We start from the raw sequence: 16,980 nt of genomic DNA, 5'->3' as shown, positions 1-16,980 counted from the left end.
TCCTTATACTTACACAGCAAGCCCTCTTACTTGCTGAGCCATTTCCTCAGCCCCTTCACCAACATGTTTTCTAGGATATCTGTTATAGACTACAGCTAACAAATGTATTAAAATGATGTAACTGGATGCCAAACAGGATGCTCCACCTCTAACCCTGGCTCTTATGGGGCCAAGTCAGGACTGTCACAAGTTCCAGGCCAGCCTCAGCTACACAGTAACATTGTCTCAAATTTTTTTTTTTTACAATTTGGGTTCTGAACCATTAACTACCATTATTTAATCTGAAACTGGTCTGTGAGTTAGTGGTTTGGGCCTGGCAGGCCTGGAACTCAGAAATGCACCTGAGTGCCCCCCTTGAAGCACTGCACTCACTTTTTAACATTAAACAGATAGAGAAGCTCTGCTTGTTCCTGAGGAACGTGGAACTGTTAGCCATTCCCCAATACCGTCTTTTATCACCTTGTCCAAAACACCTCAAATGAAGTGAAATGAGTCTCCCCTTGGCCTGTGGCACCCCTTTCTGAGAAGATGTGGTATCTTGGGCTCCACTAGGACACGTTTCAGAGCCACCAATGGAAAACCAGAACTTAGTCCAATCAGAGTGGTTGCCCTGGTGGCCTCCCCTCAGCCTCTCCTTCGCCCTGTCCCCCACAGAGGCGTCCGGAAACCTTCACAGTATGGGACACTAGAGGCCCTTGAACAGTTCCAGAGCTGTGGCTTAGTTGGACACAGTGATACGCACCTGTAATCCTGGTGCTGCCAAGGCAGAGGCAGAGAGGTCAAACGTTAAACCAGCCGACCTATATATAGCAAGTTTGGGGCAAGCTTGGACTATACCTCTCTCTCAAAAAAATAACAAAAATAACAGCAGAGGGGGGCATGGGAATCCTAAGCCCAATGTATATTATACACTTACATAAAAATATCCTTATATACAGTGAATATACACAAGGAAAAATGTTGTATCATTAGAGGAATTAAAAATATTTTTAAATGAAAGCCCACCTCTTGTTTGAGATGTGTGTATATGACTGCCACATGTGTGTGGTGCCTGTGGAGGGCAGAAGATGGCATTGAAGCCCCTGGAACTGGAGTTCCTGGCAGTTGTGAGGCACCCAGTGTGAGGGCTGGGATTCAGACTCCAGGCTCCGCTCGAAACTGAGTAGCCGTCTATCCAGCCCCGGCTTTGGTGACGGACCTCATGAAGCATGGGCTGACTTCCAGCTCCATGCCTGAGGATGACTTAGCTCCTGACTCTCCTTCCACCAGCTCTAAAGTACTGGAATTGCAGTCACGCACCCCACTCCAGTGTCTTTTAAAAGAAACAGTCACTTCAGCTCAGTGGCCGTAAAGCATTTGCCACACAAGTGTGAGGATCAGAGTTCAAATCCAAAGAACCTACGTAAAACCAGGAGCAGCAGCAGCGCACACGTAATCTCAGTGCTCCTGTGGCAAACTGGGTGGTAAAGACCGGGGAACTCCTGGAAGCTCCTGGACAGGCAGTCTGGCATGCACAATGGAAGACAATGAGACCCTGTTTCTAAAAATGTAGACGGCTCTGACTGACACTCAAGCTTGACCTCTGACCTATACAGACACAGCAGCTACTGCAGTGGAAAGAGATCCACTCAGAAAGTTGTCCTCTCACCTCCACACAGGCACCACACACAGGTAATAATCTTCTTTCTAAGGACAAAACAGGCCGGCAAGATGGCTCAGTGGGTAAGAGCGCTTGTGGCCAAGCCTGACACCTGAGCTTTGTCTCGGAGATGTACACCATGGAAGTAGGACACTTACTCTCAGAAGTTGTCCTCTGACTTCCACGTATAACACAGTGGCGTGCACACACACGATAAATAAATTTTAAAATATACAAAGGATTGCTGGAGAAGTCAGTGCTAAAATAAGATATTACAAATGAAGTATAACAAAAATAATTTCTAATTATTTAAGCTGTACATAAAAGGCAAGTAAAAAGGATCGCTGTCTCGAAATCCATATGTTAGTGAACTCTTAATTTACTTGACAAATGTTAGGTTGTTTGGTGCAATGGTAACCAAAGCAAGCTGGTCATGGTGGCCCATAGAATCTTAGCTCTTGGGAAGCTGAGGCCGGATGATGTCAAGTTCAAGGCCACTTTGGACTATGTAGCAGGACCATCTCATTGAATAAATAAATAATCAAACAAACATGGTAGCACACACCTGCTCTGCTGTCTCCACCTGAGGCAGGAGGATGAAGAGTCAAAGAGCAGCTAAGCTGTCTGAAATCCTATCTCCCAACAACAACAAAAAATAGTTTAAAGCTTAGAAGGACTGTATTTTTAAAAAAAATATTTCACCTCGTACACAGCAAGTACACAGCTCATGGGAACAATTCTGAAAATTAGAATAAGGCTACATTCAGACCTGTGAGATTATTTACATTTATAAGCACTGTTTATAGGGCTGGGGAAATGGTTCAGCAGTCAGGATCACTGGCTGCTTTTGCAGACCGCGTGGATTCAGTTCCCTGCACCCACATGGCCACTCACAACTATAACTCCAGTTCCAGGGGATCCAGTGCCCTCTCTCAGCCTCTGGGCAGCTGTGATGACAAGCATCCATACAAAACACATAAATCTTAAGAAAATCTGCAGAGAAACTTAGGATGGCGTAGAACGAAGCATCTTAGAAAAGGAAAGAATTACTAAGGAATATTTAATATGAGTCTGGCTTTGTGGCATATGCCTCTAATCCCAGATGCTGAGGCAGGAGAATAGCAAATTTAAGACCAGCTTGGGCTTCATAGTGGTGAAACCCTGCTTCCAGAAAAAAATACCTCAGAAACCTTACACATTTAGAAAGAAGTAATGCAGCAGCAGAAACTCAGATTGTCTTAGTCCAGAAGCATCTTAACGTCAGTGTTCATGGTGTGTGTCTGTTGTTTACGTATGTGTGTAGAATGGATCATATTTAATCTCCAAAGTTGAACTATGTGTCAGGCGTTGTTGGGTGTGACTCATGCTAGTAATCACAGACTTGGAAGGCTGAAGCAGGAGGATTGCCACAAGTTTAAGGCCAGCTTATGTTATGGAGTGAGGCCTTATCTCAGAAATCACAAAAAAGATTATGTGAGGATGTTCTATATTATTATTTACAGTTTTTAAATTAAAGAATTATTTGTGTGTGTTTGAGTGTTCTTTGTTGAATGTATATACATGTCTGTGCCCTTGAAGGCCAGAAAATGGTGTCAGATCCCCTGAAGCTGAAATTACCCTGTGTGGGTGCTGGGAATAGAACCCAAGTCCTCTTGACTGCTGGGGTGCTGGGACTAGAACCCGGGTCCTCCACAGACGCTCCTGACTGCTGAGCCATCTCTCTAGCGCCATGTTTATTTGTTTGCTTGGAACAAGATCACACTGCACTTGAGAAATGGGCACTAGAAGTGGTGTTGCTACTGTGGATATACAGAAGCACACAGAAGGATAAACTGTGGATGATTTAAGTCACAAGGTGTGAAGTTTAGAACTCAACCACTGACCCTTACCTGGTGTTGCAGTTGCATAGCTTTATTACTTTATAACCAAATATCTCAGTGCTGAGTGAACAAGAATTGAAAAGCCTTATTCCCGTGGGTATGGTAAAAACTTGTTCTTCAAAGGAGATGAAAAAAAACATAGCAAGTCAGAGACAAAGCCCAGGTATATACAGTAAGGTAAACAAATACACAGTTTGCCTGTGTGATTAAAATGTCACTGAAGCACTGAAGGGAACGTACCAGAAAAGGCTCTGTAATGGCAGTAGTCAGAGGGTTGCTAAGAAATGAAGAAGTCTCAGAAAACTCGACTAAATAACATTGTAGTCATAGCTGTCGAGGCTTCAGATGAGAGGGACCCTCTAATTCTAAGTGAGCAGCTAAGCATGTTAGACTTGCCGCTAAGATTCTTTTCCCTGCACTTGACATACAGGTATACGTTGTCGGAGGCTATGACGGGCAAAACAGACTTAGCAGTGTGGAGTGTTACGATTCCTTTTCAAATCGCTGGACGGAAGTTGCGCCCCTGAAGGAAGCAGTGAGCTCCCCTGCAGTGACCAGCTGTGTGGGGAAGTTGTTTGTGATTGGCGGAGGGCCTGATGACAACACCTGCTCCGATAAGGTGAGCCGTGTGCTCTTTACAGAGGGGAGACGGTGGCCTGTGGAGGGGAGAGCTGGCTAGGTCACCCAGTGTGAGGGATCTTCTAAAAATGGTCTGCTGTCCTGTTCCGAGGGGAAAGCACTGGATTTCAAGTTGCCACAGTGACACCATTATACAGCCAGACCTTGACTGTCGTCTACAGGATTTAAGCAACTCAGAAAAGGAGTGAGCGAAGGTCAAGGCACTAACGATACTGCGTCTGCTCCCAGCTGGGTCGTTCTTTAAACTTTTGAAGGGTGTTTGGGGTTTTTTGTTTGTTTGGTTGGTTGGTTGTTTGGTTTGGTTTAGTTTGGTTTTTGTTTTTAGAACAAAAGAAGAGGAAAGATTTCCTTTATAGTATAAACAGAGAATGGCCCAAAGTAGCTGCAGCTCATTCAACTCAGGGACAAAAGAATGTGTCCTGTCCTGGCATTTCAGGAGACGCCATGTTGATTCTGAGAAAGGGTATCCAGTGGCTAATTGGTTTGGTGGTGATAATGGAATTTCATCAGTCAATTCATTTATTTTCTTAGTTAAATGTTAATATATCATCCGATGGTCAAGGTGCTCACCACCAAGCCTGCTGATCTGAGTTCAGTCCCCAGCTCCGGACTAGGCGAGCACCAGCTCTGCGGGTTGTCCTCTGACCCCCACATGAGGGCACGGTGGCAGTAAAGAGATAAAGCTACCTAAAAACACTAGATCAAGGTTGCCTCATTCTTCTGAAATGAGTGATGGTTTTTATCGGTGCTCTTACCCTGCAAGGGAAAGTCACGAAGTACAACAGACTTCACAAACGAGTTTTATTCAGACAAGGAGAAAGGGATAGATGTGATCGCGCCTGCTGAAAGGACACGTGTGGGAGAAGGGGGGGTGGACATGGGGTCTGCCTTTTTAAGGGCCAGCCCACACATGTGCACACAGACCCGCTTAGCTACTCCATGCATGTGCATAGATCACGTGGTCATGCCGCACGCAATTTACGTGACCACATAGCACAGGACTGTGACCTGGAAATGACTAAGTGTCCCACCGGGGCGTGCTAGACCATGGGGTCATGGCTGGAATTCCTATCAGTAAGGACTACCTAAATACATGAAAAAATTATATTCAGATGGAGACATGATTAACTTACATAAAGCAATTTCAGAAAAACTTAAGACTTACTCTTAGTGTACATTAGTAAACCTGGAGGCCATTCTTCTTGGAAATAATCTGTGTGTATTTTGTTATTGTCTTCTGTTTGATGGTAATAAATTAGCCTTTCTTTGGTGATTTTTCTCTTTTTTCAATCAAAGGAGTTTTATTCTTCACCCAAAAAGTAAGAATTTTCTTAATTCATAAATTTTATTAATCAGACTAACCTCATTTAATTCTTTGAATTAATGGCATTTGATTTTTAACCATGATTCTATATATTGACAGATTTTTAAAGCAAATTTGCATATTTCTTTAGACATCTTGCTCCCTATTTTTCTATATTATTAGGTCCAATCTTACGATCCAGAAACCAATTCTTGGCTACTTCGTGCAGCTATCCCAATTGCCAAGAGGTGCATAACAGCCGTATCTCTGAACAACCTGATCTACGTGGCTGGGGGACTGACCAAGGCCGTGTATTGTTACGACCCCGTGGAAGACTACTGGATGCATGTACAAAACACATTCAGCCGACAGGTAACAGCACAGAGGCCAACCAGAAGCTAAGAGCAAATGAGTGACATGATTATTTACTAGAATTTCACTTTCCAAATATTTCATAATTTTTAAACTGCCTCCCAAGGAATTGTTTTTTATTCATGTTCTTTTTGGTGCTGGGGATTGGGTCCAGGACCTCGTGAACACTAAGTAAACACTCGACACTGAACTCCATTCTCTGCCCCAAGGGTTAGCTTCTTTTTAATCAACCCAACATGAAGCTTCCATTGTATCTAGGCTTTTGACTGAAAACACTCAGCCTTCACTTCATTTTTCAAAATCTTGTTCCGTTCTTCTGCCCTTTCTCTTCCCTGTTTCAGAAGAGGAGGTCAGACTGAGGGCCTCTGCTTAGAGGCCTGTTAGTTTTGTTGTAAAGGAAATGGTTGTGCTCAGGCCTCTCATCCACACACTCCACCTGCAGCCGGAGCGGCCTTTTATCTCTGCTGTTCCAGAAAGGCTCCAGCCCTGGGTTCTTGGCTCTGCTCTCCTTCCTTTGACTACCAAAATGCTGCTTCTGACGCTGGGATTCTGTCTCTCCTCATATTAGTGTGTGCACGGGGATGTGGGTGCCCGGAGACACCAGAGGAGGGGCCGCTCTCCTGGAGCCTCAGTTACAGGTGGTTGTGAGCCACCTGATGTGGGTACTGGGAACCAAACTGCAGCCCTCTGCAGATGGCAGAAGTGCTCTTCTTACCCCTGAGCCAGCCTGCTCCCCGCAAAAGTATTCTTCCTTTCCTTCCCTCCGTCCGTCCTTCCTTTCTTTCTTTCTTTGATTGGCTGGCTGGATTTTGTCTTTCTGTCTCTTTCTTTTTTTAGACAAGGTCTCACTATGTAGCCCTGACTAGCTTGGAACTACTTTCCTCTCCCTCCTGAATGCGGAGATTAAAGATGTGCTGCATACCCAGCCTCCACAGACACATTCTTAAAGGTCACCAGGAGGCATCTCTCCTGTTGTTTTCTTAGTCCTTGTTTTTTCCACTCCATCTTCAATGAGTGCTGCTTAGCCTCTTTCCCCTGCCTTAACTCTAGTTGGCTACTGAATTGCCTCATTTGCTGCTCAGGGCTCACCTTATTCTAACCCTTGTTCCCACCTGCTGTGAGACACCGGCCATGGTGCTCCAAGGTTGCAGGCTTAAGTAGATCTGCCTACTCTCCTGCTGTCTGTGTCCAGACATCCTAGGCACCTCACTAGGTTTCTTCACAGTCTCTAAAAGAGGGATGCTCACACACTGGAGCTGTCCTCAGAGTCCAGTCCTCCAGTCTAGCTTCTCTAAGCCGGTTTGCTACAGTTGAATTCTCCAAACAAATCTCCTTATGTCCCCTTGACTGGAAACCTACTGAACGAACTCCCAAACCTCCCCGCTTTGTTCGAGACCTTCTCATGTCTTATGTGTTTGTTTTCTTCCCACTTGCTCTTAGCCAAAGGCCGAGAAGCGGCTGAGAAGTGGTTGCTTTTTTGTTTTGTTTTGTTTTTTTGGGTTTTTGTTTTGTTTTGAGACAGGGTTTCTCTGTGTTGATCAGGCTGGCCTCCATACTCACAGAGATCCACCTGCCTCTGCCACCCAAGTGCTAGGACTAAAGGCGTGTGCCACCATGCTCAGCTGATTGTTTTTCCAATATCATTTCCTGTAACTTTATTCCAGTTATATTATTAAGTGTGTGTTTTTATTTTCAGTACGGATCACGTGTTGTTTTGGATTGGTTTGTGTTGATCCCTCGGCCTATGATGCTTTTTTCCTATGTACTTGTAATTCCACTCATCTTCCAACAGCAAACACAGGTTATCTTGGTTAGAACTGACCTTTTCCCCAGTGTATTTCCTCAGTATTCACACTGAGTATAGCAGTCGTGTACTCCTTAAAGTTTCTGCTTATTTGTGTTGATTGGTTGATTTTGGTTTTTTGACTGGTTCCCAGGTGGACCTAGCCTTGAACTCTTTGTTTTTTTGTTTGTTTGTTTGTTTATTTGTTTGTTTGTTTGTTTGTTTGTTTGAGACAGGGTTTCTCTGTGTAGCTTTGTGCCTTTCCTGGAACTCGCTTTGGAGACCAGACTGGCCTTGAACTCACAGAGATCCGCCTGGCTCTGCCTCCCAAGTGCTGGGATTAAAGGCATGCGCCACCACCGCCCGGCTTAGCCTTGAACTCTTGATCCTCCTGCCCCCACAGCTGTCCACTACAGTGCCAGGATCCCTTAGGAGTTTCGGTTTGGTTTTAATGTTACTTGTTTGTGTGTACGTATGTTTGTTTGTGCGTACGTATGTGTACGTACGACAACAATCCTCCTGTCTCAGTACCCACAAGTGCTGAGATTACAAACTTGCTTTCATATTTCTCCTCATATAACTATTCTAAACTTTAACAACAGTTTAAATGCTTGATGTATCGAAGAAGGACAAGAAATATTCATGACTGACTTAAAAATGCTCCCCGCTTACTTAAAAAATTCTTTAGAGACTGTGCGCCCAGCAGGAGCACGTGTGGGGTTGGAGATCAGGGGGCTGTTCTCTGCTACCACGTGGGAGCCACTGGTCAGGCTACTTACTGCTTCGTTTGTTCACTAATTCAGCAAACTGCGTTCTGAACACCAACATATGCAAGACACAGAGGAAACAAATTGCTAATTCAACAGTATCCTAAAGAAGGCTGAATTCCAGCACAGGAAATAACATTTAAAAATCCAGGGCAGGGGCTGGAGACGGCTCAGTGCCTAAGAGCACTGGCTGTTCTTCCAGGGGACCACGTTCAGTTCTCAGCACCCGCACCAGGCAGTTCAACTGCCTGTTAAGTCCAGCTCCAGGAGATGTGATGCCCTCTTCTGGTCTCCAAGGGCACCTGCATATGTGCGGCACACATTCACACAGACCCACAACTAAAATAAAATCTAAAAAGCAGCAAACAAATGAAAACCAGTCCAGGGCAGTGGAAAGAGATGGCTTAGTGGTCAAGAGTGCTTGCTGCTATCCCAGAGGACCCAAGTTCAGTTCCCAGCAGTCATTCCAGGGGACCCAACGTTCTTTTCTCATACCTGGGGACACTCACACACGTGGCATGCACACATAATTCACACTCACACCCCTAACAAACCATAAGGGGACCTGGTAGAGGGCTTGTGGTTAAAAGGTGTTTCCCGCCAATCCCAACCACTTGTGTTCCATTCCAGGGCCCACACAGGGGGGTCCTGATGTTGTCCTCAGACCTCCACATGTGATCTCCCCTTCTTGAACTGTGTTAAAGCATGTTGGTGTTTTTCAGTTTGTTGTCAAGTCCTTTATCTTCAATAGTTAACTGTTTGTTTCTCTGTGTGTTTGGTTAAACAGGAGAACTGTGGTATGTCTGTGTGTAATGGTAAGATCTACATCCTGGGTGGAAGACGGGAAAATGGAGAAGCCACAGACACTATCCTCTGTTACGACCCTGCGACAAGTATCATCACAGGGGTCGCAGCGATGCCCAGACCAGTGTCGTATCACGGCTGTGTGACTATCCACAGATACAACGAGAAATGCTTTAAGCTCTAAACCCAGGGTACCTCACATGAGAAGCCACACCAGTCCAAGAGGGAAGTTTAAAAACTACCAAGTGAGAATACTTCTTTGTGCTGTACACAGAAAGAAAAAAAGAAATAAATAATCCTGATGCCTTTCTGCCCAAAATACCGATATTTCAAGCTGTAATCAATCCTTTCCTGTAACTGGGGTGAGGGGTGTTAAAATGAGGTGGTTAAAGCCTGGCATAGTAGTGCACACCTTTAATCCCAGCACCCAGAAGGCAAAGGCAGGAGGATTCCTCTGAGTTTGAACCCAGCCTGAGCTGCATAACAAGTTCTAGGTCATCAAGGGCTACAAAATAAGACCTTGTCTCCAAAAAAAAATAATACATTGGCCTACGAATATACTTTTTCATCTGTGAGAAACTGTGGGGTAGGAAATGACACCCAGCTGTAAACTTCTTAGGGATTTGTGAACTGTCTTTTAGGAATGTTGATTTCTTTTTTGTCAGTTATGTAGAAAAAAATTGTATGACTGAAGCTTCATTTAGATTGAATCACCTGATGTTAAAAATGTTTAGAATTCATTGTGAGGGGAAGAAATAAGTTTTAAACATCTCTGTCACTGACTTTATCATACTGATTAATTTCAGTGAAGGTGGTTTTCTTTCCTAATTGTAAAAATGTAGTAACAATTCAGTTACCATAAAATACCAAATTTTGTGACTTCATAGACTGTTCTCTGTTATTAAGTCCCTTTTGTGAGCTTAAGTAGGAGATATAAAAGTAAGGAGATTTAAATTATAATTAGTCCCTAAGGAAAAAATTAAATAGCTATCGAAGAAAAAAAATGTGATACGCTTTGGTACTCAGGGTATTTAATGAATCATCTGTGAGTCTGCTACAGAAGTTTTCCCCTTAAAACTAACAGAGGAGTTGAAATCCCTTTTACAGAGCCGGGAGGGAGTGCACATCTGTATCCAGGATCTGGACCGTGCGTGCCTCAGAAGAAACCATACTGGGACTGAAGAGATGGCTCAGTGTTTAAGGACACTTACTGCTCTTGCAGAGAACCCTGGCTTGGCTCCCATATGAGATGGTTCACAAAGGCCTGTAATTCTAGTTCCAGGGAACCCAACACCCTCTCTCCTCTCTGGGAACCTCCAGGCATGTGGTGCACATAAATTCACATAGACACACATATGTACATAAAAGAAATAAATCTATAAAAAAAAAAAAAGTACATTTGTAGTACTGCTATAAGAAAAACAAGACCGGTTTGCTCCCTACGCAGCCCAGTGAGTTCATCTTCTGGTCTGATGCTTGGTCAGGTGCCTCTTCCCTGCCTGGTCAGCATCTCTGGTCCTAGAGGCGCTCCTCTCAGTGGGGTCACTTGTTTGTAAGTTAGTGCTGAGCAGAAATCTCTTACTTGGGAGCCATTGTATAAAATATTGATCAACACTTTCAAATTCCCATTAAAAGTTTTTTCTCTAAGGGTTTTCACCTCCATTTCCAGTTTTCAAAGGGAAATGCCAGTTTTTTTCTTAGAAATATAAGTGGGTACAGCAGGAACTAGCAAACTGATTATATCGTAACTTGTGTGTGGACAGATAACGATTTGCAATCTGTAGGCCATCCCAGGTGTTGGCGGTGTGTGACTTCCCAGTCACCATTGTCTCTCACAATACAATATACTCCTTGTCAGCAACTATAGTGTTACTAGATTTTGGTTAAATTAAGGTGATCATCAAAAGCCCAACAATGGCAAACTTCCTCCTCATCTTAGAATAATACAGACATTTCTTAAGAGTCGATGCTTAATTAGAATCTAAATTCTGAGAGAAAAATGCTAGAAAATACACTTGTGAAATTGTTTTCAAGTCGTAAATTTTAAATTTTAAACAATATAACTGATAATTATAGAAGCAGTTCAGAAAACAATTATCTGTCAATTGAGAGACAGATGTATGTACACTTGGGTATTTGTACTGTAATTTTATAGTAAATACCTGCATTATACTTTTGTTAGATAATGGAAACGTTTTAATTCAGAAATTCTTAACAGTAAAGTGTGTGAACAAAAGTGTTTTGTAAATGCTTAGGATTCTACAAATGATCATTGTTATTCTCATGTATATTTGTAAGATCGTGTCCATTCATAAATACATCATATAAAAGACTTTCTCAGAGTAAATTTGTATTTCAGTATTTTTGTCTATTGTAAAAATATTATCTACTTGTATTTTGTAATGTTTATCTTTAATATATCCTTGTGTTTATTGTAGTAAATTGGAAAAAATGCTGAAAAATCCCAATTTGCTTAAATCAATTTTTCTTTATGTAATTTAAAACCACATAAATTGAGTAGTTGCAAATTATGTTAACAGTCACCAGAAAGTATCTTGAGTCCTAGAAAATTAACTTTTTAAAGCTGCCCAATTGATATTTAACTTCTTTTAATTACTTATCGTTCTTATATTTTAACTTCCTTTATTACTTATCTTTCTTTGCTAATTCTTGATAAATAGTGGTGGTAAGGCCTGGCTAAAAGAAATAGTTTTAGGGTATAATTAGTATATTAAGAGGGATGTATCAACCATCTTGGTGTCATACCATATTCATTCTGTCCTCCCATGATTGGCAGAGTTTCTTTTGGTAGGTGATGCTTATGTGCACCTCTAAGTTATGTGTATGTGTTCATATAGACTGTATGGTTGTGTACATATATCACAAATACCCAGTGATTTTTGCAGTTTCATTGTCAGAAATAGATGTGATAAAAAAAAAATTAGTTGATCGTGTTCTATTCAATTGCAGAAGACTAAATTTGAACATTTCTGGAGTACTCTTTGTTGTTGAGGCAGGATCTCTGTAGCCTGTGCTAGCCTCAAACTCTTGGCAACTCTGCCTTCTGAGTGCTGCAGGCACAAATGGAAGCCAGGACCAGCTTTCTAGAACAATGATTTCATCTGGAAGTACAGATCTGGTCATGAGGATCTGTGTAACAGCAGTGTTAAGGGCCAAAAAGCGAGCTGCTGGTAGAGAAGTCCACAAGAGCCTGTTGAGGTCATCTCAGCAGGGAAGAACTTGAAGGTGTGTTTGTGGATCAACAGAAAATTACACTTGGGTTTTGTGTGCATTTTTTTCATGAACTTGAACCCTTTTCCAGCTCTTCTCCATGTGTGTGAAAAGGTGGCCTGAATTCCTCCTCTTCTTCTCTGCCATCCCCACTGACTACTAACAGATGAATTGAATTTTCCGTAGCTGTTTTCGTAGACGATTGGGATCCAGGTGTTTACTCCATTTCAATCAGGTTTAAAAATACATAAATGCTCAGGGAGGATGTGAGCTTGTCACTGCTGCCTGTTTGGGGTGTGTGCAAAGTGCTGTCTCGTAAATACTATTCACTTGACAACTCTAGACTAAAATTCGTTCAGAAGCTTCACACATGGCCGTAGTTGAACATACGGTCTACTTAGGATGACAGTGCTTCGTGCTGGTACATTCTCTGGTGAGTAGGAATTGTGTATGTATCTGCCGTCAGACTCCCATTTGGAAAGACAAAGGCTGTCTTTTTACCTTTGTCCATGTCCAACCCAGGTGTGTGCCACCTTTTCCTGATCTGACAATAGATTTTAAAATCACTTAGAGCCCCTGCACTGAGAGAGGAAGGAAGCTGTTATCTGTATGTTCCTCTAATGTCTCTGGATGTAGATGTGAAAAGGATACATTCTCCAGACTTTTATGTGGCACCACGTGATAAGATCATGTCTAGAGGTTGCCTGTGGACCACCTTGTTTCCTAGTCAGTCCGAGACACCACTAGTTAACATGATTGGCCTTGCTAGCCTTAGTTGAGTTAGCTGAGTACGCCCGAGTCCAGCCTCCAGGAGGTGGGGGCTAGAGGAGCAGGAGAGTTCAAGGACAGCCATGGCTACATAGTCAGCTTGAGGCCAGACTTTGCCACGTGAAATCTCATGTCAGAAATAATCATGGAATGTTTGACATTATATAGAAAGCTGGAATCCTATCACTTCACCCATTATTTTTGTTAGGTAAATTAACAATTCACTACACCACATAACCAGAATGAAGCAGTTTGGCTGACCTGTAAGACAGTAGATGGGACTCTATTCTTACAGCCACATCTAATGCCAGGCATCAGACACCACTCCCAAGAGTGTAAACTGATAATGCCAGAGATGCTTTCAAAATACTTTAGACATTTTAAAGCATTGTGTTTTAAGCAGGCTGGAGAGATGATTTGGCAGTTAGGAACACCAGCCCTTCTGCTCCTGCAGGGATCTGGGGGTAGGTCCAAGCACCTTCATGGTGGCTCACAAGCGTCTGTAACTCAGTTCCTGGGGTTCCAATACCCTCTGGCCTCCACAGGCACCAGGCACACATACAGTGCACATACATTATGTGCAAACACTCGTAGTACAGACCATTCATGCACATCAAGATAAATGAAAACTATTAAAATATTGTATATGAACCTTTTTACATTTTTGTGATTACCTTAAATATTAAGCTTACATCATGCTAAAGGTGATCCTGAGTTTTAAAAAGTGAATTCGTAACTTTATGTATCTTTCCAAAGAAGTTTTGTTGGAATGTTTGTGCCTTAAGCTCCCCAGTGCACTTAAGTCTGATAGAACTGGGCATGCATAAACTGCAAATTTGCCTCCTATGCAGTAATGCGTGTCTTTTTTTTTTTTTTAGTTTTGTTATTGAAACCGGATTGGTTTTACCTTTTGAGTCAGGGTCCTCTATAGCTCAGACTGGCCTAGAACCCTGTTTTCGCTAAAGATGCTCTTAAACTCCAGTTGTTCTTTATCTCCCAAGTTCTTGGATTGGGTTCTTGTCTGTGGATTGGTTGGTTGGTCGGTCGATTTAATGTAGCCCCAGCTGGCCTGGAACTCAGTACATGGCCAGGCTGGCCTTGAGCAGCGGCAATCCTCCTGCCTCTGTCCACCACACCCATCTGTCCTGAAGTGCGTTTGTGAGTTCCAAGTGTGTTTGTTGTTGCTTGGCAGAAAGAATGTTAAATGAGATTGTTGCTTGGTTTACATTTTTAACTCTGGGTACCTAGGTGCTTTTAAAATTCTCAGATAAACACCCATTATGTTCTCATAAAGGTCATTTGAAATATCTAATAGTGAAGAAACTATGTGTAGTTATTTCTGTTATGTCCTTATATTAGTCATTAGTTCTGCTCTAGACTTTTTCTTTTTTCTTGAGAAAGCACTTCCTCTTCCTTGTCACCCCCCTGCAGTGTGAGTTTCCAGAGCTCGATAGGTAAGGCGTTCAGAACTGAACAACCAACCGTAATGTGCTTTACTGTAAAGCCACACGCCTATTGCTTTCGGTTTGAATCTTCACAATGACAAAAGGATGTTTTCTGTGTTCTTCTCGGTTCCGTTGTAGTACATTAATGCTTATGTTTTTGTTTAATGGCACTTCTTCCATAGCTTAAATTTTTAAAAGTTGTATCTAATGTCTTTTAAATATTACTTGACTATATGGTTGCATTAAATTTTGTTTACCAAAAACCTGATGAGTTCTAGTTTTGTTTTGTTTCAATATACCCAAGTGATTGTGTGAAAAAGGACCAGGGGAAAATCAGACATTTATATTCACCTTAATAATCATAAAATAAGTGAGGACACAAACAATAAACTAAAGTAGTGATCTGAGGGAAGGAGATGGTGGCCAACAAGAATACCAAAGTTGATGTGTTGAGGAGCTGTTCATAGGAAGCAGAGCTGGCTTTAATAAAGACATGTTAATACAGCCTACCTAGGAGGCTTAAGAGAAAGGCATTCAGACAGCAGAACACAGACCCACCCAAGGGCATGGGTGTTGACTTAACAGTCAGCCTAGTACCATGGGGGGGCGGGGGAGGCAGGAAGGTTACTGGATCCCCTGGAACTTGAGTTACAGATGTGAGCCTGCAGGGAACCAACTCCCAACCCTTGAGTGGTAGAATTTTTCAGAAATGAAGGCTTCTAGCCTGTCCCAGTATTCCTCTCCTTTGCCATCTGAAGCCATGAAGCTCGTTCATGTGGGAGGGTCCTTATGCTTGTTTGCCCATTCGTACTAAAGGAAATACTGTAAACTGTTTGGAACACTGGCTCTCGAGAGTTGTACAGAGGGACTGGCTGCTTTGTGGGCAGAATCCTGCCTGACTTCTTTGAGATCATTTTCCCTCTTACCTGTTGACAGGACATATTTTCCATTCTTGGGGCATTCTCATTAAAAACCCAATCTCCTGGGGCATGATGGTACAGGCCTTAAATCCCACTTGGGAGGCAAAGGAAGGTGAATCTCTGTGTAAGTTCAAGACCAGACTACACTACATATCTAGCTTCCAACCACCCAAGGCTACACATTGAGATCCTGTCTCCAAAAAAAAGATATATGTATGTGTGTACATATGCATACATACATACACACACATATATGTGCGTATACATATATATACATACATACACACACACATATGTGTGTGTGTGTATATATATCAGTAATTTTTGAGTATCAGAGGTTGTCCCAAAATTATGTTCTGTTTGAAAGTTTAGCTCCACCCTTATGGGGGGAAAAGGAGAAAACGGTCGTTTGTGTGGGGAAACCAAGGACCACTGACAATAAAAACATCTCATGCAGAATTGGGAGTCCAGCCAGGGCGAGAACACTCGTTCCTCCTAAGTGGAGGACAAGTTCTTCAGGAATTTGGATTAGAGCAGCCTTAATAACTTGATATCAGCTATCTGAGGATGACACCATTTCTTAGAAGTTAGATAAATGGGGAAAGATTGCTTTTACTTTTTTAATGTTTTTAAGTTAGTTTGACCTTCTGTACATGTGTATTAACTGTTTGGATAAGGTAAAAGAAGCTTTCCCAAATTTTTTAAGTTGTAACAAAGGCAATTTTTAAAAATAAAGTTTTGAATCTTTTTTTTTTTAATGGAGGCTAGTGAAAGGCAGATAATTATGTGTCACTGCCCTTGTTAGGGATTGAATGGGTCGGTTCTCACAAGAACAGGCTTATGTTTAGCTCTCTCAGTCCGTCTCTGGCTTTCTGTGATTCTCAGCTCTCATTCACTCCCCACCATGACACCATCTATGCTATAATCAAGACAAAGCCCCCCCATCCTCCACCCATAAGGGCTAACTGGTCTTCAACCTTTAAAGCCTTGAGCAGAATAAGACTTACTCTGTGTAAGTTACCCAACCAATTAAGTCTAAATTACCTATCCAGTATCCAGTGCTGAGTGTGGAGGCACACAGCTTCAATCCCAGCACCCAGAGGCAGAGGCAGGCAGGCAGATTTCTATGAGTTCCAGGCAATAAATAAATAAAACTAGAACTATAGCGTGGTCCAGCTATACCACTCCTAAGCATATACCCAGAGGACTCTGTGCCCTGCCAAAAATACTCCCACATCCGTGTGCACTGCAGCTCTGCCCACAAAAGCCAGAGTTGGGGGGGGGGGCAATCAAAAATGGAACACAGCAGTGGACCCCAGATGCTGCAACACTGTCCTGCCAAAGGACATGCACATGATGTCATAGTAGCATGACTACCCAGAAGTCATCACCTGCTTCCCGGTTGGCTCTGAGGCCCACTGTAATGGAG

General features: G+C 42.7%; 1 protein-coding gene across 3 annotated transcripts in view; it reads left to right on the top strand.

Annotated features, from left to right (window-relative positions):
* Klhl24 (kelch like family member 24) overlaps positions 1 to 14,894 on the top strand; it is a 40,129-nt gene extending 25,235 nt beyond the window's left edge. For all 3 annotated transcript variants that reach the window (XM_028857605.2, XM_028857607.2, XM_028857606.2), the window contains 3 exons: positions 3,950 to 4,138; positions 5,645 to 5,833; positions 9,171 to 14,894. In XM_028857605.2, the coding sequence (XP_028713438.1) occupies positions 3,950 to 4,138; positions 5,645 to 5,833; positions 9,171 to 9,371 (579 nt within the window). In that variant the 3' untranslated portion in view covers positions 9,372 to 14,894. The remainder of the gene's footprint in view (positions 1 to 3,949; positions 4,139 to 5,644; positions 5,834 to 9,170) is intronic.
* Positions 14,895 to 16,980: the final 2,086 nt, after the last annotated feature.

The sequence above is a fragment of the Peromyscus leucopus genome, chromosome 12 (assembly GCF_004664715.2).
Source record: "Peromyscus leucopus breed LL Stock chromosome 12, UCI_PerLeu_2.1, whole genome shotgun sequence".
Lineage (NCBI taxonomy): Eukaryota > Metazoa > Chordata > Mammalia > Rodentia > Cricetidae > Peromyscus > Peromyscus leucopus.
Note: the sequence above shows the minus strand (reverse complement) of the source record. Positions and strands in the feature narration are given on the sequence as shown.